Below are 26,317 nucleotides of genomic sequence, written 5' to 3' on the forward strand. Positions count from 1 at the left end.
AGGACAGTCAGGCGGTACAGCAGGCTGCCTGGGGAGGTTGTGCAGTTTCCAGCCTTGGAGGTCTGAGTTCATGGCTGAGATTGCTTTGAGCAGGAGGTTAGACTACAGATTCCCAGAGGTCCCTCTTGTGCCTGCAGCTCTCTCATTAAGAGCCTTCTTGAGGTCATTTTCTGTCTATTTGTTCTCACACCAGTTGTGTTATTGAAGCAGTTACTTCTGCATTTACTCCACCGATTTATTTATTAACCAGTTATGAAGCAAAAATCCACAAGTTTCCTCCTCTAGTCTTTGTGATGTTCAACCAGCCACTCTCTTTCATAGCCTGCCCTTCAGGTCTCTCGACTAGGGGCTTTGCACACAGCTTCAACCCAGACCTCAGCCGTTGGTGACTAGGATGACCCAAAGTATCCGAATTAGGTCATTTGCCGTGTTGTTGGTATTTCTCTATTTGTACGGGAAACGTTTAGCGCGATACAACCGTGTAGATGCGGGAGGGAGAGCTGAGGCGAGGCGGAGCTCCCTGAGCGGCTCGCCTCCCGTCTCAGCGGCCAGGGGGGAGCAGGGAGCGCCTGGAGCATCGCCCTCCCTTCTCCCTCCTCCCCCGCACCGCCCTGCCTCCTCCCTCTCGCCGCCAAGGCGGGCCCGGCCCGGCTCCTCCTCCGGCAGCTGCGGGCGTTGGCAGCAGCGCAGGCGGTGTTTCCCGTCCGCGCCCAGCCCGCGGGAGCCGAGGGGTGAGCGTCCCGCTGCCCGAGCCGCACGGACCCGTCATGTTCCAGCTCCTGCGAGGCCTCGTGTTGCCAGCAGCCGCCTGTGACGGGAACCGGGATGGCGACTCCCGCTACGCCAACCTTTTCAGGAAGCTGGACCTCAACGAAGATGGGAGGGTGGATATCGCCGAGCTCCAGACGGGCCTCCGGGCCATGGGCATCCCCCTGGGAAAAGAGGCAGAGGAGGTAAGAACGGGCCGGGGGCGCGGGGGCCCTTCCCCGCTCTTCGGCCGGTGCGCCCCGGCGCTACCTCCCGGAGGAGCGGCCTCCACCCCGCAGCCGTGGGGAGGGCGAGGCGCGGCCCGGCCGCCCCACCCCGCTGCCCGCCCCGGGAGGGATGGGGCGCTGCCCGCCTGGCTGTGCCGCGGTGGCCCCGGAGTCGAGGCGGCGTGTCCGGGACTGCTCCAGACCCAGGAGCCGCACCGGGGGGCTCTGGGCCGCCCTGGGTGCAGTCGGCCTCAGGCCTGCCTTCTTCCGAAGCGGGGACTCCGGGGGCTGCGCAGTGCAGGGCTCAGCGTTGTAAGTGGAAGGTCCCGAGTGCCAGCGCTATTAGCAGTATGGCTGTCGATGGTTCTGTTGCCAGCTGGCCGTGGTGGGTTTATTCATCATGTTTCGGCTCTCGACTTCCTTTGACTCTTTGTTGCATGATATTTGATAGCATATTCCTCCTCCAGCATGATGAAGGATGGTAACTTACAGCTTTTGTTTGTTACTACGTGTGTTGCGTAATGTAGGTCAGGATAAAGTAAGGCTTGCTTTGGGCAGCCAGTAAGTAAATCCATGTAACAGCAGGTTGCAATATTAGCTCTAGTCTTTGAAGCTAGGGCTCCATGAATAGGTGGACATGCAAACGATTCTTCTTGGTGTGGGCAGTGTTTGATACCAAGGCCCTTCTATTTAAAAATACATATTTGTAATAGCATCAAACCTTAAAAGAGACAGCACACTGTGTTTGGGCTGTGGATTCTGCAGTGATCATGTTGGACTATTAAATTTGCTTGTCCCCTGTTATCAATGTTGTGACTTCACGAGTCAGTAAAACTTGAGTCATCAAGCATTCCAGTGGAATGCAGAGTTACACTAGCAAATCTGACCCGGACCTGGAAGAGAAACTTTTCTAGTTGTTTTCAGTAATGCTCAGGGATCAGAATACAAAATTTAATACACAACTCTGTGTTCATTTGTATGATAAGGCAAGTTTGTGCTGAAAAGGCATGCACAGGCTCAGTTACAATTACCAGGTACAGCTGAGATCTGTACTGGAGCTGTTACTGTAACAGCCCTGTTTCAGTATAAAGAATAGTTAGATGGCATTCCATGCCTGTATTAGCTGTTTCATAATCTCTGAAAGAGGCTCAGGAAAGTGAACTCAAATTTTGACTGCAGCGTTAAGAGATACTTTTGGGTCAATAAGTCATTTTCAGTGACTTTATACTAATTGTGGGGCACTCTGTCAATTCTTTCCCATGGTCTCACTATTTTGTCTCTGTTCTACTTCTTTTTGGTATATTTAATTCTCTGTCTCATATACTTAAGAGAAAAGTGTCCAGTGGGCCTCTTGAGCTGAACGATGCTTGTGTGAGAGTATACATGACAGCATGCTTTCACTTCAATATTGCTTCTGTTCAGAATAATCTTTAAAATAAGTATGTTTTGTGTTGTCAGCTTTTGATATATAAAGGAGGAATGGTTTGGCCAGTTTGCTTATCCGTGAGTTGTCATTATTGAGAGCATGCTAGTTGTGAACTTCAGTCACACATTATATACACATTGTTAAAAACCTGTTGTACCAGTTTGATTAAAACAATTTGGGGGTTTTTACTTACTTTGAACAACAGGAACAGGTGACCAGTTAATTTTCTGTTGTTTAGTGAGAGTGGTCTTCCCATGTAATTCACTGAGACATGAGTGGTGTGTTTCTTAAGTTTTGGGCAGCTTAGAATTGAAGTTCCAAGTTCTTTCTCAAGATCACTGTGATGCCTTGCATTAGTAGTGCAGATCTGAGTGTCTGTCAAATGCTTCTCAGTTGCTACAGGATAAACTGGAAGTGAAACCCATGCAATCAACAGAGAGAAGCCAGACTTACCTGGATGTAATGGAGAGCTGGAACAGGCTGCCTTAGTTGCTTTAGAAACAAAAGTAAACAAAATAAAGCCATGTGTCATGTTGCATATTTGAGAGAGGTGGGTGAATTGTTGAAGTGCACTCCAACTTCTATATGCTCACTATTTTAAATTTAATGGTGGGCACGGTTTGAACTAGAAACTAGACTGGTTATCTGTAATTGAATAACTGGTCCAGCTTCTTTCCTATCTTTATGTAGGTCATCTGCTTCCTGTACTTTCTTGCAGCTCGAAGCTGCCTTCTCCCACTTACTTCACTTCAAGCTCTGAAGTGATGTTGCATTCAGTAAAATGTCTTTTTAGTATTTGGCAAAAAGGTGTTTTATTAATTAAGTCAGATATTAAGTCATCGTATTTGTGCTTGGAGAGGCAGAAGTAGTCTTATAATTACTAATAACTAATGAGTCAAGAAATGAGATTAGGAAATGTTACACCATGTGGCAAAGTGTGAGCTACTGGCCTGCTCAGCCGTGCCAATGCGGTGGCACTGGGGGGTGGGCAGATATTGGGGTATCCTAAAGCAGAGCAGTCTTCTGTGCCTCGTGGCTGGGTTGGGGTCTCAGGCCTTGCACTATTGTTGTGTTCTAGATGCAGGTCTGGGTTAGGTTTCCAAAAATACTCTTCCATGGCTGGCTTCTGTTATGTGGAATGAAATCCATGTACCCGGGAGTGTTGGTCACTGTACTTCTGGGGAGCACAGCTGCTTTCTGGTTTACTCCTCGTGAGGGAACATGTTAGAGTTACCGTGTTTCACTTCAGAGTCAGTTGGTTCATTTAAGTTGTCATCTTCACAGTATAAATTAGTGTTTGTGCTACTACTATTGCTTACCTCTTTTCTCTTGAAATGTAATTCCTTCCTAGAAGGAATATCCATGTCTTTGAAAGATACAAAGCTGCAATCCATTTGAGTAATGGACTACTAGTATACTCTTTTTGTTTCATCAGATGTCTTGGGAGTTTTATGAATGTTTAATGTATGATGAGACATTCTTTTAGGTGAAGTAACATTGTAGATATGAGAATTGATGTGAAACCATGTAGTAAGCTTTGGGGATAGGTTGCATGTCCCTCTAAGGAAGAACCATTTTTCCACACAGCCAGACATCATAGCACAACGTGACAGAAGCTCCTGACTTTGTGTTCTACTTGACCTGCCTCCTATCAGTATCTGACAGACAAAAGTAAACCACTGGAAAATCCAAAATGTGTGCTGCTTAGAGGCTGCCAGGATGACTCCTATGTTATATTGTAGAATATTACCTGCCAGGAACAGCTAACTTTGCAAAGCTTTACAAAAGATTCCTGACATAATATATCAACATGTATGAAGAAGGAATTCAGTGTGGTGATGGTATCATATGGTGCTCTACAAGCAACATGAACAACTATTGTACAGTCACTTTGATTAGCAGAGTTGTCCAGTAGAGACACAAAATAGATGCTGGGATCAGATCTCAGATGATCTCATCCTGTGTCTTCAGAATGCTGTGAGTCTCTTAGGCGGGAGAACCGTAAATGGTGCGAGTGGTTATATGAAGTACTATTTTTGTTCACCCTTCTGTTGCAATCAGTCCTTACAGTAAACCTGTAGGAGGCAAAGCCTGTATTTCAAGCTTCAGTTTGCAGCAGGAACAGCCAAGCGTTCAAATTCAGGTGCTATTTATACATGGAGTCCTAGAGGTAGGAGCAGAAAGATGTTATTGGAATTAGTAACAACATTCTGGAAACAATATAATGATCTTATTTGGACTGACTCTGTCAGGTTTCAGCAGAGGTGTCTGGCTACCTTAAGGCTCCTTTAGATGAAGAAACAGTGTGATGAGACAATCCTGTGTGGTTGAAACAGGGCCCAATGGGACTAAATTACTCTTTAGAGTAATTGACTGTGTTTATGAAAATTTTATTCCAACAAACTCTAAAAAAACCCTCAGAATGCTTGCGGTGTGTTTCTGCATTTAAACCAAAGAAAATTCAGAATTCTGCCAGGTGAGGCTGGCCCTGCACTGTGTGACAGTGACATGTCTGGGTGCCAGAGGGCGGGTGAGAAGGGGCCAGATGTGGTTCCTTCTGTGCTTTTCGCTGGCCTCTAAAAACTACAGCTAGATAGCGTTTCAGGGCTTGAAACTGGTCATCGCTGTTCTTAGTCCAGAAAGCACTTACTTTTCTAGTGACTGAGCTAAACATGCCCTTGAATATTTCTCCACTGTTTTATTAAGATTTTTGTGCTTTTCTTAATTGTGGTAACTTCCCTTACATGACAAAATTAGAAGGCTAGTAGAGCAAGTTAATTGAAACCTCTTTGTTATGTTGTAGTTTGGCTAGAAACATACAAAAAGCACTAATCAGCAGCTTCTTAGGAGAGACACGGTCATTTTCAATCACATATCTGCTCTTAGAAATTATATATGATATGTAGATTCACAGTCTCATAAGTTCCAGGACTTTCCTGCTTGCATGTCATTCTTTATGTGAAATTACATTTTCTCTCACCTTATTAGTATGCCAAAAACTGGTATTGTAGAGTAGACAGGCATCTTCAACTTTTTACCAAAACAGATGTCACGTTGCATGACTGTGGAAATCTCGAAGTTCCTTTAAACTTTTCAGGTCATAATAAGTGTTGTGATTATGGCTGGTTATGGTAACTTAATAGTGAAATACCACAAACAGTAATATATCCGACTTTGGTTGTAAGCAAACATATACCTCATCATTTCATTTCAACGTGTACAACTTCAGAAGCTTTTAACTGAGAATGTGCTGTAGTCTCCAAGTCTCCATATGAAAAAGGAAGATGAGTATGTTTGTTTTCATAACACTTTAAACAACCAAGGAGATTAAATGAATTTTTTTAATACTAACTTGATAGGTTTTTTCCTGAACAGCAGCAGGGTAAAGCGAATGATTAATTCTTCCTCTTGTTTCTGCGAAGTGCAAGAATGCCAGGCACCAAATATGGGCACTCCCACTCCTGGAAGATCTCTTAACTGCATGTTGAAATGCTTTGCTAAATCCCTGTCTTAAAACACGGTGTATCCCAGGTACACAAACAAGGTGAACTGATAAATCTTTTATGATAACGATAAGGTGGGGATGCCTGTGTAGCAGAATAGTCTTATTTAATGGAAAAGTCAGTATGTTCCAAGTCAAAAATAACAGTGTAACTTGCAAGGAATGATGAATGAAGGTACAAAGGGATAGTTTGTATCTCCCATTTATGCTGTTGCAGATTCTTGGAATCTAATGCATAGCTATGAGTTGAGAGATTTTGTCCAGGTCCTGAGAGAGCAGCTTCTGCAGGGCAGATTGGAACCTCGCAACTTGAATCTCTTCCTTTTTAGGCTCATTTTATAGAGATTCTGTTACCTGAAATAGAGCAGTGAGAAGGCCATTGCTAGTGCTTTCTTGTTGCTGGGAAGAGAGGTGCTTGGGGCAGCTTTAACAACATCTCTGCTACTGCCAGGGTGCAAGTCCACGGTGTGGGGCTCTGTTCATGTCTGTCTGTGGCAGGTTTAAGGAGCCTACTTGGGTACTGTTTGCATGTTGGTAGGATCCCATGGGACAGAAGTGAATAAACATGAGTGCAGCATTTGAACAATTTGGGAGGTCTTTGGAGGCAGTGCAAATGACTGTTTTGCTCCCGATGCAGTGTTGTGTTGGATTTCTGGAGGTTAAGTGTCAGTCTGATTCCTTAGTGTGTTATATGCACTCACTGGTTGGGATATGCTGTGTGGACACATCCTCAGGCTCTTTTCCTTTAAGCTGGATTTATCTCCCAGCTGATGCAGTTTGACAAGAGTGACTTTAGTAATCTTTACTACTGATTTTTGGGTTATCATTGTGTGTCATAAATTTGTGTAGTCTTGGCAAATATAGATAAGGACCACATTAGTTTTTAGTATTGTAGGGTACATATCCAGTAAACAGAGCGGAGTTGTGTATGCTTGAGCTGTGACTGAATTTGGTTTCCAATAAGATTGCAGTCTAATAACTTAAAATTGTGGAACGTAGAGCTATGTGAGTGGAGGTGGAGGTGAAGAGGCAAAGAATAGGAAAAGGGTTTATCATGGTTTGGTGTGTGTGTGTATATATATAAATATATAGTTTTATATATAGTTTTAGAAGAAAATGTGAAATTTGTGAACACCTGTGGTGCTGGTGTTTTTTCTATGCAGTATTTGTAACTGTGCACTTTGGAACTCTAGTCATAGATTACAGAACAATGAATTGTTAATTGCACCAATTATGTGTCTTAAAGGTTTTGTGTTTTTTTTTGTTTGTTTGTTTGTTTTTTAACTTGTGTCTTGTAGATAGTGTGATAGGAAGCCAGAAACACCCAGTAACTTCTAGCTGCATCACTTCCTTCAAAAAATATTCTTTACATTCTTTTAATTAGCTGAAATAACAAGCGAAGAGTAGATCGGGGTGTCAAACTCATTTTCCCCGGGGGGCACATGTAACTCCTACATTTATACAGTCCTAAAACTACATTCGCCCCTTGGAAGGCAACAGTGAAGCTGATGTGCTCTCTGGGGAAAATGAGTTCGACACCCCTGGAATAGATGGTTGGTCATCGTGTGTACTGAGCAGCAGCGCCTTTCATGCACAATTCGGTTTTGTAACCAGAACATGAAGGCTTATGCACAGTACACAAAAGATACAAAGTAAGATAAAAATTAATCTGTGAATTCAAAAGACAAGTGTGCATAGAAGCACTAAAATATGTTGTGTCTTCCATTATCTGTCTTTACATTGTAGCTCTGAATGTGTTAAAGTTCGTAACTTTGGCACAGAGTAATCCAATAACTCATCAGGTCGCTTACAGAGTGTCAGGATTTTTAGGTGTATGTAAAGCCTGACTGTAAGTTTTCTGAGATATTTTTTTTTTTAACAGACTTGCTGGCTTATGTTTCCACACCAAATACAGAAGACTTCTGGAGGAGTAGGAATTCAATACTGCAACATGTTTTATATAATACAGCCATTTAAAACCAAAATTCTTCAGTGTTTCAGTCTACTTGTGGACTTTTGGGTTGGTGTTGCTTCGTTGTGCAGAACTTTGAAAGGAGCTGTATTAACAAAATATACAGCAGAAAAAAAGAAGTAGCAGGATTTAAAAAAAAAGAGAGAAAAGAAGGCGACAGCAGTGTCATGACCAAATAAGTCAGAACTGGAGCATTGTAGACAGTACGTGTGAAGGCCTGTAGCTTTAAAAGGAAAGATCACCTAAACTATCTTCCTTTATCTGTCAGTAGTTTGCAGTAATTTACGTGGTCACCATTTCATTTTATACAGTGAATTATCTTTATTGCTTGGGGTTGAAGTTTTTAGACAATGAAAGAAGAAATGGCACACCTTGAAAAATAAACCTTTTCCTCTTTGGGCTTTAAGGTGAGGTGATCCCACAGTAAGTCTGTAACAAGAAAAGGCAAGTTTTGTGTGGCAGGCACACTGGATATTGTTTCCTAGGACTTCCAAGCGAGGACTGGCACCTGGTTTGGTTCCTGCTCTATTGTAAGCACTGTTTTAAAGTGCATCCAGTTCTCCTCCATCAGAGGAGCTGGTGAACCAGGGAGTGGCACAGTGACAAGTAGCTGTAACTATGCAAAATCTGGGAGTACATTAAAGGCAGAACAGCAGAGTTGGGTTCCTTGTTGAGCTGAAGTGAGCGTGATTGAATGTTAGAACAGGTTGCCTGGGGAGGCTGTGGAATCTCTACCCTTGGAGGTGGCCAAGACTCAGTTGGGTGTGGGCCTTTGCAACCTGATCTAATCAGATGTGCTTTGAGCAGAGGTTGTACTTTTAATGGTCTTCAGAGATCCCTTCCAATCTGAATTACTTGATGACATGGATGGTGGTTTGTACCTGGGGGCTAATGTGCCACAAAATCAAGTATGCGTCTTGCTGCTTGCTCTGCTCGTGAAGTATATAACCCCCCACGAGGGAGTTTCTGTGCTCCAAGAGGGCAGCAAGCTCCTTTCAGCGTTCCTGTTTGTTCCACAAACTTGCTGATTACTGGTTTTAATCTGAAACTTTAACACCTACATAATTAGTACATTTCACAAACAGCAAGAGGCTTTTGTTTGTATGAACCTTTAGGTTTGTAATGTGAGAAAAATGCCTGTGCCTGCTGAGGAAATCACACGTTTTTGTTCCCTCTTGCTTCTGTTCTGCTGCACTGAAGGTGTCTGAGGCTGGCTTCAAGTCTGGAAAATAACTGTAAAAACAGAAGTAGGGAATGGAGAGTATGTTTGTGCTTATCCTTTTCTAGTTGATGCAATATAAAATCTGTTCATTTGGCAGATGAAATGAAAGGTGCCCCCCTTCACACACGCTAATTGCCAGCTTTCTAAACCTCCTAGGAATTTCCGTTCTGTGGCTCACGCCATCCTCAGCAGTGGGGGTATTGTAAATAGAATTTAGTTGAAGTTTTGTCACATCTGTGAGCCAAAACAACACTTCCCTTGTCCTACTTTTTTGTTGGTGCAGTTTGGATGGCGGTTGGGATTTGAAAAAAAATTGCATTGATCAGAACTCACTCTGTGTGTGTACGGCTGCTACATAAATTACATCTACTCAGTAGCTCATGGGGGTCTAGCAGGGCACTTGGATCCTGCAGTATGAGCTGTTATGCATGGAGTGCAAGATGAGTTGACATTGCAGTGTCTTTGAAGGGGGACTCTTTTCTGCCTAGAGTAATTTTTAATGGTGTGGGTTTTTTTGTCTGGGTTTTCTTTGTTTGTTATTTGTGGGTTTGTTTGGTTTTTTTTAATGCTTAATCTGTTAGCCTTTATTAATTTCTCGTTAGAAGGTTGTGATCAGGAATGCATCCATAAGCTTCAGTGAGCTTAAACTAGTCTTTTTGTAATGGGAAATTCTGAACAGCACTAACCATGTTGGCAAGGGTGTGAAACTGAATTGATGAGTATATTTTTTTGACAGGTTATAAATAGAAATGACAAGCAAGCTGGATTTTTGACTGTCATACGAACACAGTTTTTCTAAGCTGACACCAAACACCTTTACTTGATTATGCGGTAACTTGAGTTGATTTTATTGTGCATAACTTGTTGTATTATGGGACGTAAATAATTTGCTGCTTATTTCACTGTGGAGTACCACATCATCTTCCTCCCTTCCATTGAGTAATTATGATAATCTTGTGAATTTCTTTTTTTTTTTTTGGTTTAAACATTAAAGTAAATTTATTTTAGTAGAGGGATAGGAAAGATAAAGGAGGCATCATAAATGTTTTCAGATGTCTTCAATTGTTTTCAGACACCTGCAACAAACACACCGGAGTTTTCCTGTTGGACTTTGGTCTTTTTGGGACTTCTAATTATGGTGGAGTAAATAAAATGATTAAAATCAGATTTTGCAGATTAGAACAACCATGCAAATCTTGTTGAGAGTTACTTTCTTCAGAAACAACAGTTGCGCAAGGCAGTCTGCAAAATGGAAGATATTTGGAAGAATTTTTTTGGTGCGTGTTTACACGTACCCCGAAGTGCTTTAAAACTTCTTGGGGCTTTGCCTTTGGAGACAAGACTCAGCAGTTACATGCTGATACTTGGGGAGCGGGGGCTGCTGTAATTTCCCTCTTTTAATAAGTGTGTTTTCACACATGAAGATGATAAAGCATTCTGGCCCATTGCTGCTGGAGAGGTGTTTGCCCAGGCTGTGTTGCAGACTGGTTTCCAGCAGTGTTGGCAATGGTACACCAGGTGTTCAACTCACACTTAATCTACATGTAGGTGTTTCTTACCTGCAGGACAGTTAGTAGGAAACACATGCAAACGTGGAAGATAATTGTACTTCTGTTTGTTACAAGTCTGTTGTTGTTAGTTTGCTTGTTTTCAGTTTGAAGCACAAAGCCCTGTCTTCAAACCCTGGGGGCTGGAAAAGCCAGTCAGGCGAGACCTTTGTATTTTTTGTTGTCGGCATTTAAATAGTTAATTGCTATTTATATTTTTATCTTTATAATTCATAATTAATAGACCACTGGATTAAATAGGATAGTTAAGACTGCATTTGCTTAATTTTACTGACATATTGACAAATTTAATGTATAACCAGGAAAGCCACAGGCTTAAAGTTGTTCTCTTTCATGATTTTTGTCCTGTCCTTCACCTCCTCGTCCACAAATTATTTGCTACCTATAGGTGTAACATGCCAGTACTGGTAAGAAACCTTAACATCTTTGAATAGTAAAGTTATATAAATAAGAAATAATACTTTTAAAAATCTATCTTTACTGTTGAGTATTTTCTCTTATGAAAATACTGAGTGTGTGTTAAATTCTGAACACAAAATATAGCTCTGAAGTGCATGCTCAAGTGTTTTCCTGATTTGACCCCCAAAGTGACCAATATGATGCTTTTCTTAAAGCCAGGGCTGCCATGTTGCTGTTGCCTTGTGATCTCCTGTAATTTGGAAAAGTCAAATGTTGAATTTTCTCTCAACAGAAAATTTTTAAAGCTGGAGATACCAACCAGGATGGACAGCTGGATTTTGAAGAATTTATGCAGTATCTTAAAGATCATGAGAAAAAGATGAAACTGGCATTTAAGAGCTTGGACAAAAACAATGATGGTATGCCTTGATACAGTTTATTACTTCAAATGTTTGAAGAAACTATACATTAGAAGTTATCTTCATTTATATTCTTTGTCAAACTGGAGACAAAAAGTTGTGAATATAAACCCCCTATTTATTTTCCTTAATGAGATCAAAATTATAGTATATTATAGGTTGAAACAATACATGATTACAGTCTTGATTATTTTCCAGGTCTGTTGATCTGGCGCTCTTTGTTCTTATAGATAAACTATAAGAAAGTTTCTAAGTATCTGTTACAGAGAAAATAGTTTTTAACCTATTTGAATGTTTGCATCTCATTTGGTTGCATGGTTTTAATGCACTTATCTTCACTCAGTTCTTGTAATATAATACATCAGCTGTTTAAATTGATTTTAAATTATCTTTAAGTGTTTTAAGCTCCATGTTTTAAGTATGTATCATCTTTCTTTTAATGTTTCAAGGAAAAATTGAAGCATCAGAAGTTGTCCAGTCCCTCAAGATATTGGGTATAAGCATTTCTGAAAAACAGGCGGAAAAGATTCTGCAAAGGTCAGGAATTATTATTTCTTAAAGTACTTTAAGCTTCTTTCTGTTGTTAATGATTACATTTTTATAATTCAGAGAACAGGATAAATGCGAATATAACTTTGACGGTGTTGGTACCTTCAATGATGTCTTTTAGGGGTTCTCACATATTCTATCTGTTCTTGCATGATAGTAAGTCTGGTCACTATCTGAACATCTGGTTCGGGAGGAGAATATTCTCATTTCCCTGTAAATATTGTTGATAGAATGAAGCATTGTATTACGTTTTAAAATGGAATATGCCAGATGCCCTTGGATAAGAAAACCATAGTATTGAAAGGCCGTGGCACATTCAGTCTTGAAGTCTCCACGTGGAATTTACAGTTAGTTGCCACTGATGTGATGGCCAATATTTAAAACACAACAACAAATCAACAAAACGGAACAAAAACCATCCCTGTTACTATTTCCTTAGCTAGTTTTGTTATATTTCTTTTCAGTATTGATGCTGATGGGACAATGACGGTAGACTGGAATGAGTGGAGAGATCATTTTATGTTTAACCCAGCTACAGACATTGAAGAAATAATTCGATATTGGAAACATTCCACTGTAAGTTCAGCTTTTCTTTTAATGTAGTGGAGCTCTTAAGTTAATCTCTGTTGGTTTCATTTGCAATATTGAGTGTAGCAGCTTCACAGTTATATTTCAAGTATACTTGTATTTAAGTGTGATGTGAGTTTCTTCTGAACAAAGAACTTCATCCAAACTTTCCCAATAAATATTGGCAATTCTTATGAAGAAATCCATTTCTTCTTTGGCAGATATTCCACAGAAAGATAGTAACCACAATAGTAAATCTTTTTCTTTTCTTTTTGACGGTACATTCCTATATTCAGTGCTTTTGATGTGTTGAACCAAATTATGGAAACATTTTGACTGTTTCATGTATTGAAATTAGTTCAATATTTACATTTGTATAGTAATGTTATTGTTATAATAAAATCACTGGTGTCATTAGTGATTTTCTGTGCACGTTTTCACACTCTTTTGTGCTATAGAATTTCATTTAAGAGTGAAACAATATACAGCAATAGGCTATCCACTGTGCAGATAGGTTTTTTTAAGTTACTATTGAATGGAGCTCTTTCCACCTCAGTGACTGACTTTTAAGAACAAATAATACGGTAAGTAAACCAACAGAAATCCTATTTGCTAAATATCCTTCCTGTAGATTATTGTAGTAATCCATAAAGTTAGGTAAAGACAGATATCTTTGAATGTAGTGAGACCATTTATATCTTCAGGGGTTACTCACCATTTCCATAATAAAAAACAGATGATGAGATCTGAAAGCTTTGAGTGTTTCACACTGTACAACCTCAATTCGGAAATGTTTGGTAAAACAGAGTTAGCTCCCTACTGGCTGAAGAAAACACTTGGAACACTGCTTGAGATCAGATAGTCCTCGTCCCAGCTTACTTAGTGGGAAAAAAAAAAAAACACCTTTGCTTAATAAAATGCTTTGTATTACTTTTTATTAAACATAAGATCTATTTTTTTGTAGATTATGGAATGTAATTTTTTTATCCCCAATAAACATTTTTAGAAGTCTCTTAGGATCTTCCAGTGTTGCAGTCAGCTGATGACCCAGTTATCGTAGCAGGCAAAATCCAGCTGCACGGTGACACAGCTGGTGTTTCAGATAAGAGCAGATGTGGGACCTCAGATGCCTTGCTGGCATTGACATCTCTTCCAGTTCTGTGTTTATTGTAAGATTTTAGTTGCTGCCAGACTCTTCCAAGCAGGTAGCTGCATTGGCATAGGCTTATTACGGTTTGGTAGCTCTGGTCTTTCTGTTATAAACTCCCTCAAATTTAGGTTTTTCTTAGTTATGTTTAAGGCTTGGTAGACACAGGGTTTAAACCCTGGCAGATATGCATAATATCTCTAAGAGCATTGAATTTATTTTTTGTGAGTTCTGATTGTTTGTTTGTTTGTGGTTTTGTTTGTTTGTTGTTTGTTTTTGATGGCTCCATATAGTTGTGCAACTGATGACACCTTACTTGGAAACTATGAATGTCAGAAAGATGAAAGGATTTTTCAATTAATCTGTTATGTGTTCAATATCCAGAATAGTGGTTGCTTATCCTGTTTGTTCAGCGGCTGTATCTATAATTCGCATTCTACAATTCTTGTTCCAAATGACCAAGACAATATTCTGTCTACTTATCTGCTAAGAAACACAGCATAAATTAGGGATGTAGTGTCTACAATTAAAATAAACAGTAGTTAAAAAAAGTTAACATGCTTTCTGGTCAGTACCTATCGGTTATTAAAACATTCTTGCTTCTTTACAGGTTTAATTTATGCATAGTATTGGCTTTGCATTATCTACAGTGTTATTTTTTTCTTGTATATTGTGGTTATAAATTATACAAAGAGCAGAGACTGTTTAAGTGATATGTTACACTCTGTAGTCTTACACCTTGGGTAGCTTAAGTGCTAAAGCCTACAGTAATTTTCTTCTTTGATCAAATTGAATGGCAATACCAACATGTACCTCTTAATGAAATTTCAAACTTTTATGTGTGAAAAAAGTCATTAATGTGTCTTTCAGGGCAATTGATGATAACAGAATTTATGAAGCATTGGTCAAACTTGTCATTTTGCAAGCTAATATACAGCAGTTACCAGAAATAGAATATTCTGATATAAAAATGCTACCTTAAAATGTATGGGGGTGGGGGAAGGAGAAATCCCATGTATGTGTGAATAAATTACCGTGAGAGACAAATCTCTTGGTAGCATCCTTAGGAGATTACCAAACTAATCCTAGAAGGCTGTCCGGTGAAAGCCAGACGTATAACCGCAACATATAAGCATTTGAGCTCTAGTGCTGGCTGTAAAAGTCTGCTGATCATGACAGAATGTCTTTGTTTAGACCGTACTCAAGGCAAAAATTTGTCATAATTTTTAATGATGATGGCGCAGTCTTTGACATGGTGGGTCTATGGTGTTGTTACTCAATATCTGCTTAGAAGTCATTAAAAGTTGCTGTTCGTTGAATAGCAAAAGCAATCCGTAGCAACTTAATTATAGAATGTAAATTAGAGATTTTTTTTTTTTTAAACTGGCATTTTATTTACATATTCTCAGGGGGTAGGTTAATTTGGAGTTAGAGCTGTCGATAAAATTGAGATGATGGAAACGAGAGAATAATTTGCATGTCTTTGCTTTGGATTCTAATAGGTTTTGGATATAGGAGATAGTTTGACTGTTCCAGATGAGTTCACAGAGGAAGAGAAAAAGACTGGACAGTGGTGGAAACAGCTGTTGGCAGGAGGAGTGGCTGGTGCTGTCTCTCGAACAGGTACAGCACCCTTAGATCGCCTGAAAGTGATGATGCAGGTAGGTGCAATGTTCAAGAACTTTTTATTTTTCAGTGTATCACTTCAGTTTTTAGAGAACAGTTATGGAAAACTGCTGGCCAAATACAGTATCTAAATTCTGGAGTCTAGTTATGTTTTGACAATTTCCATATTTTGTGTTCATAATAATTGTCCTTTCCATAGTCATACTGGCAAAAATGTAAACAAAATACGATAGTACTTGTGCCACTAAAGTGAGGTGTTTTTCAATAGTGGATGTGATTTTGCTAGTTGGTATATTTAAGCAATTTACTACTTAGGTGATGAGTTTTACAATCTAATCAAAGCAGTGTTTTTTACTGTGGCTTTGGTTTGTTTTTAGGTTCATGGTTCAAAATCCAACAAAATGGACATAGCCAGTGGTTTTAAGCAGATGTTGAAAGAAGGTGGTGTCCGATCCCTCTGGAGGGGTAATGGTGTAAATGTTGTCAAAATAGCTCCTGAAACAGCTATTAAGTTCTGGGCTTATGAACAGGTAGGATGATAAATCAGGAATGAAAATAATGGTAAATAAAATACTGTATCACTTTTACTGTTCATTATTTGTACTGTTGTATTATATAGGAGTTTTGTCACAATAATTTAGAGTGACTTTCGGATTTAAAATGCTCTGTTTATTCTGTTAATAGAAACCTGGTGTTAGGCAGATTCTACTGTTGTATTATAAGCAGTGTAGATAAGCTAAACTTGTCATACATTTTAAACTGTCTTCCAGTCTGCATAGCTTTTTATGGAGTACTGCATAAATATCTACTCTGTGGCTTTGAAGTGTCAACAACCAAAACCGTAGCATTTTATGCTAGCTGAACTTATACAGAGGTTTTTTAAGTCAAGTATCATGGTGCTATGTAAGATGCCCTCAGCCTGGATTTCAGAGTTATATTTACCTCTGAATCAGCTTTAAGCATCATGTTAAGGCCTAATCCTCCTTTAGGAAATGAACTCCATTTCTGATGTAGTTAAACAATCTTTATTTTTCCTCTGTGGGGCTTGCTAGTGCCTCAAGTGAGGCTAAATGAACATACTGTACATCTCGGTACAACTATGAAATAAGAGCAACAAAAAGTCAGGTAAGCTTTGGGATGTCTCGAGACCGAACAGCACGTTTTGATGCCACAGAGTAACTCAGAGCACATTATTCCTTACCCTTGCTCTGCCTTTCGGGATCTGATGGCGCATCCTTGCATGATGGTGTCTCCATCCTGAACTAAACAGTATGTACAGCTCTCTGAGTGTCCCTGGGCACGTGCTCATTGATCTTTCATCCTGTTCTCCAACAGGATCTGCAAGGGAGCTGCTTCCTCTTTATCTGGGGGCCACAGTCCAGATACCCTTGTGTTGGCCATTTGTAGAATACCTGACAGTACTGTGGGTCGATGCGGTGTTTAATGTAAAGGATTCTTGTAGGATGGAATATTTATTGTATTCTTGTGAATCTTTGTCCACAAAGTTGTGAGTATAGTGCTAAGTTTGGGTTAATAAATGCAACTGTAAATACATGAAAAAGTACGTACAGCTAAGAAAGATATTATGTACTGTACTCCTGCTTCTCGTTATAACTCTCGCCTCTCCTAAAAAGCATGCAATGTTTATTTTATGTGTTTTAACTATACAGTATAAGAAGATACTCACTAAGGATGATGGGAAGTTAGGCACCGTGGAAAGATTTGTATCTGGTTCTTTGGCTGGAGCAACCGCACAAACCTCTATTTATCCCATGGAGGTAAGGAACAGAGAATCTGCTTCCATTGGAGACTCTGCCAAATGTCTGGTTTATTTCCAAAGTAAAACTCATTTTGGTCTTGAAATTATTGTAGGAATTCCTCTATATTCCTATAACCTAATTTGTTTTTCCTTTGGACTTTCAGAGTTTAAGTACTAGGCATTTTAGAATATACTATGTTCTAATTGATAGTTGTCATTTTTCTGTATATTTGTCTGTATAATTTTGTCTAAAGCAATATTTAAATAAAACCTGTTTCAAGGAAAAAGTAATCTTTTTCCCACTATGTATGTAAACAAGGAATGTTCTTGTCTGTAGCAGAACTGATAAAGTTCTGCTACATTGTGATGGGAGCTCGGTCTGGTTAGAACATCAGTGTGCAGGGAAAGTATAACAGCACCAGTTGAGACTGGGGGGATTGACTGCTTGTTCATCTGTAGGACACATTTGTATGTGGTACCACGTATGTTGCAGTTTAACTGCTCTAAGGTAGCTATTTCACATCTCTTCTGTTTTGTTGGTGGTGGTTTTTTTTAATAGAAGTAGGATATACCTTCTTTATTGCTGGTTCCCCAGGAAGTTTATCTTGTGCAAATAACTGGAATGTATGTTGGGCCTGGGATTAAACCAATACCAACATCAGTATTTGAAAGTAACAGATAATGTAACCTAAATACCTTTTTCATAGGGAAGTGTGTCAGTAGCAATAGAACTTAGCTGGTTTTGTTGCTGACAGTGATAAAGATCTCTTTTTAAATTAGAGCAGGTGAATCACAGCTTGAGTACAGAGATGGATTAAGTTATAGAATAACTGAAATGTTATGTAGATTATCTGGATTATCCTGATCAATTGAGACTGGTGAACTATTCTACAATAAAATGCTCTGACATTCCTAATAAATATACAATACTGTCCTAGAAGTACTTTTCTCTTTTACTTAGAAACAACCTAAAAAACAGAGTGGCAAGAAACTCCTGAGGAAGCTGCAGTCCTATGAGGCTTCCAAGTAGACCAAATTCCTGATCAGGAATCTGTGGTTTCTTTTGGACACTGTTATTCATTTATTTATCTTAAGATGCTGTATAGACTCATTTGCATTATTAATCATGTGCTCAGTTTCAGCGGTGAGATGCAGTCTTTTATATCCCTTAACTACCTTTCATAGGGTTGTGCTCTTTGAAATATTATTTTCTTAATATGCTGTTTACTGATCAGAAGTGTGATCTGCTGGTGTGTTAATTCTCTCAGTTGTTCTTTAGCTAATGTTTCTATTAAATATTGCCCACACTGTTGCCTTCAAATTGATCAAAAATCTGCCTGTTTTAATCAAGAAAAGAAAGTTAAAATGCAATTTTAAAAGGCTGTGTTCCATATTTTTTTTTTTTTAACTAATTTGTAATCTAGTGTTGGGTAGTATTGTATGCTACATTAGTATGTGTAGTACTCTGCATTAATAACAAACCCTGAAGAAGCCCTCTGCTAAGCAAGTTGTAACAGTAGTCATCACAAAGGAGATTTGAAGTGCTAAAAGCAAAACAGTTCCACACAGTTGAATAAGCAGAGAGATACTGTATTTTCATCTGTTTATAAACTACATTAATAAATGGCTATGTAATTAAGACTGCTACTTTTTTTTTTTTTTTTTTAGGTTTTAAAGACCAGATTGGCTGTGGGTAAAACAGGGCAATATTCTGGGATGTTTGACTGTGCTAAGAAGATCTTAAAAAGAGAAGGTGTGAAGGCCTTTTACAAAGGCTATATTCCTAATATTCTGGGTATAATTCCTTACGCTGGCATTGACCTTGGTGTTTATGAGGTGAGTTTAGATCACTGAATGCATGTAGCCTTTATTGGTTAATTTACAAAAAGGTCAAGTGGTCTTTAGGAGGATACCTGTATCATTAGTTAGATTTGTAATGTGCTTGTAATATTACAGTTGCCTTCAGTTTAAAATAGATAAATGACAATTTCCACTAGTTTTACTAGACTTGAACATTTTTCTTTGCCCCTCCTGGAAGGGTGTCTGTGCAGATGGGCCTTTACAAGCAACAGGTTCATCTGCTGTGCAAGGCTCTTCTCTTCCACAGTACTAAACAAAAGATCTAATTGTAAAGGCAGGATTATATAGACCTTGGCAATACAACATGCTTGCATAGTTAAATAGCCCCATTGACCCGGGACATATCTATTCTATAGCAAATTTGGGCTTTAAAAACCTGATATGTTACCTAGTCTGTGTTTACGATACTTAATAATTTTTTGCTGTTTTATCTGATTTATAACTGGATTATAGTAACCTGAATTCCTTGTGTATCTATGCATGTTACCAGAATTTTTTGTTGTTAACATATAGTTGTGAGGAATTTGAAGTACCGCTGTCTCTCCTTTCAAGAGCAACTAGCACCTCGTACATCCATCAGCAACAATTAAAATGTTTTATCTACCTTAGATGCTAGGTTTTCTGTCACAGTGTGTTAAGTAACTCAAATGCACAGACTAATTTTCTAGTCAAGGCAAATCAATCTGTGATACCATCATAGTAATTAGAATTGCCATCGAGCAAATGTTTTCCAAGCCGTATGGAAGTTCTTTTCTACAGTTTATATCCTTGCTTCTCTGTGGGGTGATGTGCACAGCTGTGCGAGCTTTTTTTGCACCCTGCAGGGTGTTGGGTTGTGTTTCCCTTCTCTTCCCCCCAAAGTATTAACAAGTATAGAACATGAACACACTTGCTCCTGCTGGATTGTCCAAGGATTCCTCTCCTAGGCACTAAGTACTATATTCTGGTTAAAGTCCTTAACTGTGTGCTAAGGTACCTGTACATGGAGGACTGGCATGGTGAGACTGGTGCTTTTCAGGATTGGTCCCATAAGATTTGGCATGAATAAAGATGTATTCACTTTTTTTTGAATGCAGATCTCTTATTATTGAATTTTATATCTTGGCAGCTCTTAAAGAGTACATGGCTAGAACACTACGCGTCCAGCTCTGCCAACCCGGGTGTTTTTGTGTTGTTGGGATGTGGTACTGTGTCCAGCACATGCGGGCAGTTAGCCAGTTACCCTCTTGCTCTTATCAGAACACGCATGCAGGCTCAAGGTGAGTCCTGTTGTACTGAAAAATGTGTCTGTGTGGTCTCATCAAAATTGTATCATTTGGGACAGCTGAAGCAGAGACATGGGAATAAAAAAAAAAACACAACCCCCCCAAAAAAAACCAAGGCAAAACAAAAACTAAACCACAACTTTGAAAACCAAGGACTTATCTGGAAAATTCTTCTTAATGTTGGTCTTTTCTCCCTATTATTCCCAATTTTGTTCTTCATTGTACTTAATGCAAATGCAACGCTGCAGACACTAGTGCTCTGTGTGCTTCGAGAGCCATGTTCCTTACAAAACTGTCAGACACGGAGCTCCGGTCATAATCTGGGAGCACTTTTCTAGAAGTTAGAATGCTTCCTAAATTTTAGAGATAGCATGTAAAGTACTTGCATCATCCTGGGAAGGTAGACAGCGATGTTTGCTCTGGAGGATGTTTCGTAAAGACAGTTTTGTAGCTCAGATTTTTGTTTGGGAGGTTTGTGCACAGGTTAAAGATGGGAGCCTAGATTCCCAAAGGCGTGTAGGTGGATAATGCTTTTCCATGGGATTTAGACACATGGATATCTCTCAAATGTCTGGGATAGTCTATTAGGACTCAAGTTTTAGTCAATGGCATGAGAGGCGATAGTAGGCTCACCACACAAATGTTTAATACATGTTTAATAATTTTAATATTACTAGAACTCTTGTATAACACATGATGTTTTTGTTCTAGCCTCAGTGGAAGGAGCTCCACAGCTAAACATGGTCGGTCTCTTTCAAAGAATAATTGCTACAGAGGGCATCCGAGGACTTTATAGGGGTATAGCCCCTAATTTTATGAAAGTGCTTCCAGCTGTCAGCATCAGCTATGTTGTATATGAAAAAATGAAGCAGAATTTGGGAATAGCATGAAGGAAAAAGGTGAGATGCTTCTAATGTTGGAAACATCAGAACAAAAAAAGGTTACTCAAGTGATCTGTTCCACAATTAGAGACAGATCTTTGTGGAGAGGTGTTGAAACTTCTACTTTTGCCCTGAAGGGGGAAGAAACTTTCTTAAATTCTAGTTCACCATTTTTAAACAGATACCTATATTGCACTTTAAAATGTCACTGAGGTTTAAAAAAAAAATCAAGAAACTATCTTTAAATCAAAAATATGTTTGCATTTTCATGAAATCATCCATATTTTACTCATTGTCTTTTTGTTTTTGTATTTGTCTTCTCTAAATGTGTATTTGACTTGGATCGAACCAAAGGTAGGAGAAGTTGATACTGCCTTGATACTGAATAGATGAAAGTGACTTTTTGTTTTGTCACACTGCCTATACTCAAACAATTCACAGGCAATGTTTTGCACACCTAGAACTTAGCACTTATTATTGTTATTTTTGAAGACTTAATGTAAAGTTCATAAAAAATAGGATCTTGGTTACAGAAAAGGGTGGAGGAAATGAAAATGTAGCCCATCACCTTTAGTCCATCACTTTTCTCTTCAGGCTAACCTTTTTATTTTATTTTTTTAAATTATTTAAAGAATAAGAGCCTGAGAAACTGCTGTTCCGTGGTGTCAGAATACCTCAAATGGATTTACACGGTATTTTTAATAAGTGATTTTCCTAACTTGCTTCACAAGACCTGCTTTTCATTGCATTTGTAAATGGTAGCACCATTAACCATGATGAACTTTGAGTTGCAGCTACATGTTTTGTAGGGTCAAAATACACGAGAACAGAAAAAGCTTGGTTACTAGATCATTCCATGCAAGTGCAAGTTACTGTTTAAAAATGGGGTGGAGGGTCCAGGATTAAGCTGATAGTGATTTAATACAACCGATAGCAGAGCTCATCACAGCTGCCTTGGGGAGAGAAATGCTTCTCATTTTGAACTCTTCATTCTTTCCTTTACTTGGAGGGCTACAGTCCGCTATGCGCAACAGCCAATAGAGGATTGCATTAATATGTAAAGGTTTTACAGGTTTGTCATGCAAGATAGATTCTCTTCCCTCACAGTCTTCTGTGCATGCTGGCTGCCTGTGTGAGATTCAGGTAGTAAAATACTGAAGCAGTTTGTTCAAGTGACCAAATGGGGCTGCTGATCTCAGGTGTCCATCAGATGGATGTTAATGAAGTTTGCAGAGCACACACACAGAACTTGTTGCTTGAGAAACAGCTCCTCCTCAAAACCACCAAAGCAGCACTTCCTCAGTGTAGCAAGTAGGTATTTCCATGTGCAAGTACTTCCAAAGTGACTTTGGGGGGTAGGCTGGGAATAGGGTGGTCCAGCATTTCAGTTGCCTTCAGACCCGAACATTCAATTAGAGTGACAATTATTGCTGAACTCATTTGTTACCCCTTTTCTACTTTCTGCAATGTCTGGTGTCTTAATCTTTGTAAATTCGTATTATCTTTGTACTTACCTTGACGTTCTAAAAGCAGTGGCTCTTAGACCACTTCCTGAAATTGGATTATTGAAGGAAGAACTTTGTTCCTGTAAGGTCATTAAGGTTATCCTTTTTTTTTTTTTTTTTTTGGTAAGAAATAAGCGAGCAAACAGGAATGACTGCCTGAGCCTTCCTTATTCCACATATAGAAGACTACTTGGCCATATTTTTCAGACAACAATCAGGTGTAAATCTGTGTTCAGTGCTTCCATGGCTGGTGTTTATTCTCCATAAACTGAAGTGTAACAACTCCGTAGAATTTGTATTACAAAATGATGTTCTATCATATTTCAGAAAATGGCAGCCTTGGCTGTGTCTCTTGACCTTCCCTTTAGGGAAACCTTGGACTTTGCACTTTTTTTAAAGAATCAAAATGTCATTCTATCCAAATCATCTGTATGTAAAATGCCTTTCTGATCTGAATGTTTATTGGTTTTGCCAACATTCTTGTATCTTTGTGGAATTTGTGAGATCATTTCCCAATCATTTTGTTTGACTGTGACCAATGAGCAAATGTATTGTGTGTGAGAGATGTGGGGATGACTTCAGCAGTGTCTGTCCTCTGGATCTGCTCCATTTTTTTAGTGTGCAAGTGCCATTCTGAGTATTGAAAATTATGGTTATGATGTTTTCAAATGCTGAAAAGATGAGGTCTTTCTAACGTGATTTTTTTATTATGTGCCTTTATGACGACTGTGTTCAATTGTGTATTCTTTGTCTCTTAAGCATATGTTTACCTTTTTAGCTCTATAAAATTATCAGTTTTGAATAAATGTTTGTTTCCTTATCTGGCTGGAGTGTGCTGATGGTTTTTTTCATGGCCTGGTAGAAAGATGACACTTCTTTATTGCACTTATATACATGATACTATAAAACATGAAGGTAATTTATCTAAAAGTAAGTTTGAGACTAGCCTACGCTTTTTCTGTTACATTGGTATTTGAAAAACTAGTTAATTATTCGATTATCATCCTTTCTAAAACTGTCACATTGCTTAATGGAAAATCACATAGTGTTTAATATACTTCCTTGTTCATTGATTCAGTTTAACACCATGATTTGCTTCTGTATTTGCTGCATGATAATTCAATTATAAGTACAAATATATTTGCTTGTGTTCTTAATATTTATCTTGCTTTGATATTAATCTTACTTGTTAGGCAAAGGATCAATATAAAAATCTTTTCAAGGTAATTGACTTAATTTACTCTCCATGTGCAGCATGGTTATCTTACTAAAAGCACGGTCAGTAGCCAGCTTTGACAGCTCCTTACAAGTTTTTCACACTGATCCTTCAAACATTGCAGATAATTATAAATAAATTAGGGAGACTTTTCTTGTCTCTGATTTCCTGCAAATAATGATTGTAGATTTAGAAGTTTCCTTTTAAATAACAGAAGAGGTAGATGCTTGGTGTGTGGCTCATGACTAAATGAACTAAATGAAATGTCCTGCCTGGCATCCCCATGAGTCTTCTGAGGCACGGGCTGAGAGGCCATCTGTTCCTCACTGCCTCATTTCACAGCTCTGAGCTAGCAGCTGCACTGCTTGGTGTGTGGCAGAACCTTTGGGCATCTTTTCATTCCTTTCTCTTTCCTGAAGGTAAGATTAGGTATGGCAAGAAGTATGTTGCAGTATGTGATGTTGCTACACATGAACTAAAATATCAAGGTTGTCTTAACCTGAAGTGTGGTTTTTAAATGCTTCCCCTTCTGATGTCTGAGTGGTCTTGGGGATGGCTCTTAAGGCTCACATTAAAACAATATACTGATCTAAACTGTATGTTGTGGGGAACATAACTGGTAAAAATGGGATAGTCAACACAAAGAGTGATTTCAGAATATTGGCAGTCTTGCTGTGTGAATTATATCTAGCTTCTAAGCCCTGTTGGTGTCCGAAAATGTATAGAAAAATTAAAATTTTTTGGTCAAGATTTGTGCAATTCAGGATAAAATTTATTAGTGTTCTGGCAACTAACCAAATGTGTGAGTATTGTGCACCTAAGCTCTTAAAATTTGAGTTTGTTTTTCTAAAGGGTTAACAGAGGACTGCAGTGTGTACTGTTTAGGTTTATTTAAAAACCCCAGCATATTCACATATATTTCTCTATATACATATAAAGCCTCTCCTCTGCACCAGGTTTACACATCTCTTTTGTGCAGTAGCTGGGGCAGCTTCCAGAATGTATTTTTAATTGAAATGAAACTGCTGTCCCTGCAGACCCTTCTTCTGCAAGTGGAAAGCATGAGATCCAGGAGTAGTACCCAATAGGTTCTTTCTTAAATGACATGTCAGGAGGACTCAAACTAAAATCCAGAGTGCTTTTGTCTCCTCTAGGCTCATGAGAAGCAGAATATCCAGTATCCATCCCATTTTTAAGTAGGTGTGGGCAAAACCCATGAAGTTGAAAGGTATGATAGATGAACCTCTGAGTGTGTGCTCCTGCCATGTTAAACTAAGCCTTTTGTTAGTGTGTTTGACCTGTAGTTTAGCTCTTGCTACAGCACTGATATGGAAGCACTCTCTCTAAAGCAGATGCTATGTGTTTTTAAGTTATTAGCTTGTGTTGTGCATGACCCAGTCTCTCCCTGGCCAGCATGCACAGCTGTCTCGGCTGTTTGGAGGAAATGCACACTTCCTGATGGAGTTCGAGCAGTGCCACCTGCTGTCGTACTGTGATACTAGTTTGTAAAGGGGGACTGGCTTTTCAAGACTCAACATGGGAGTTCTTTCCATGGAGTTATCTTTACAGCAAAACCCAGTTTGTGACAGTGCAGGGTAAGCCCTTCTGAGCATATTTTTAGTGGTGATTGTGGCATTGTGACCTAACACACTGTGGGAGCAATGCACCCAGGTGTGAATTACAAAAAGCAAGGATTGTCATCTCTGCTTTGGGTAAGGAATTTAAAGAATCTATACTGTGTATCAATTTACATGGCTATTTTTACTTTTAATGGAAACCATTTGAAATAAAGAACATTGCAGTTACCATCTTATCTTTTTCGCTTTCATAAAATGATTTTTCTGTGTTAGCATCCTTTAGTTTCTCAGTAAGATATCCTAGCATGGAGGATAAAGGTTATTTAACCATTGTTACTGGCATATTACTAAGAAATAGTTGGTGTGAAACTTACCTGATTCTTTTTGAGGAATAAAAATGCTACTCTGTATTTCAGTGTTTCCCAGTTACGCTGCTGTCAAGGTCTGCCCTGGGAGAGCCGTGTTTGTGTGTCACAGTGTTAAAACTCCACCTAACTCTGTGCAGGTAGAACATTTGTCCTGGTTGCTCACTGAATGTTACAGATTTCCCGGCTACATCATGGTGCAGCAGCTGATCTGTTTTGTGGCCGCAGTTGATGTGCACTTGCAAGCAAAGCCAGCCCGGCTGGCTCCAGCACTGCCCCACTCACTCCCACCTTTGGACTAATTAACAAATGCCCTTCTGTTTACCCTGTGACCTAACAGTGTGTTTGACACACCTCCAGGCTCCTTATCTTCCACTCCCAACCCAACCTAATATTCTAAATCTATTGTATTGTGGGGATTAGGTTTGTGCCTTTCCTGCTGTGGAACCAAATAAACTTAATCAGTATATTGGCCATGTTAGTGATCATCATGAGTTTCCCCTCCGTCTAGAACAGGC

The 26,317-nt window shown here is 39.2% G+C and overlaps 1 protein-coding gene across 3 annotated transcripts; it reads left to right on the plus strand.

The window, feature by feature from the left end:
* Positions 1 to 641: 641 nt before the first annotated feature.
* Positions 642 to 23,461, plus strand: SLC25A24 (solute carrier family 25 member 24). Of its 3 annotated transcripts, none has more exons than XM_065842517.2 (11): positions 642 to 953; positions 11,356 to 11,482; positions 11,932 to 12,019; positions 12,496 to 12,607; positions 15,248 to 15,406; positions 15,749 to 15,901; positions 17,042 to 17,149; positions 18,799 to 18,966; positions 20,099 to 20,249; positions 20,967 to 21,154; positions 21,491 to 23,461. In XM_065842517.2, the coding sequence occupies exons 1-10, from the start codon at positions 768 to 770 to the stop codon at positions 21,143 to 21,145; spliced, it is 1,431 nt and encodes a 476-aa protein (XP_065698589.2). In that variant the 5' UTR covers positions 642 to 767; the 3' UTR covers positions 21,146 to 21,154; positions 21,491 to 23,461. The 3 variants fall into 3 exon arrangements, 2 of the variants coding, with proteins under 2 accessions (XP_065698589.2, XP_065698588.2); XR_011739771.1 differs by having other exon boundaries at positions 643 to 953; positions 20,967 to 22,447; positions 22,770 to 23,461; XM_065842516.2 differs by having other exon boundaries at positions 643 to 953; positions 22,770 to 23,461.
* Positions 23,462 to 26,317: the final 2,856 nt, after the last annotated feature.

The sequence above is a fragment of the Patagioenas fasciata genome, chromosome 6 (genome assembly GCF_037038585.1).
Source record: "Patagioenas fasciata isolate bPatFas1 chromosome 6, bPatFas1.hap1, whole genome shotgun sequence".
Lineage (NCBI taxonomy): Eukaryota > Metazoa > Chordata > Aves > Columbiformes > Columbidae > Patagioenas > Patagioenas fasciata.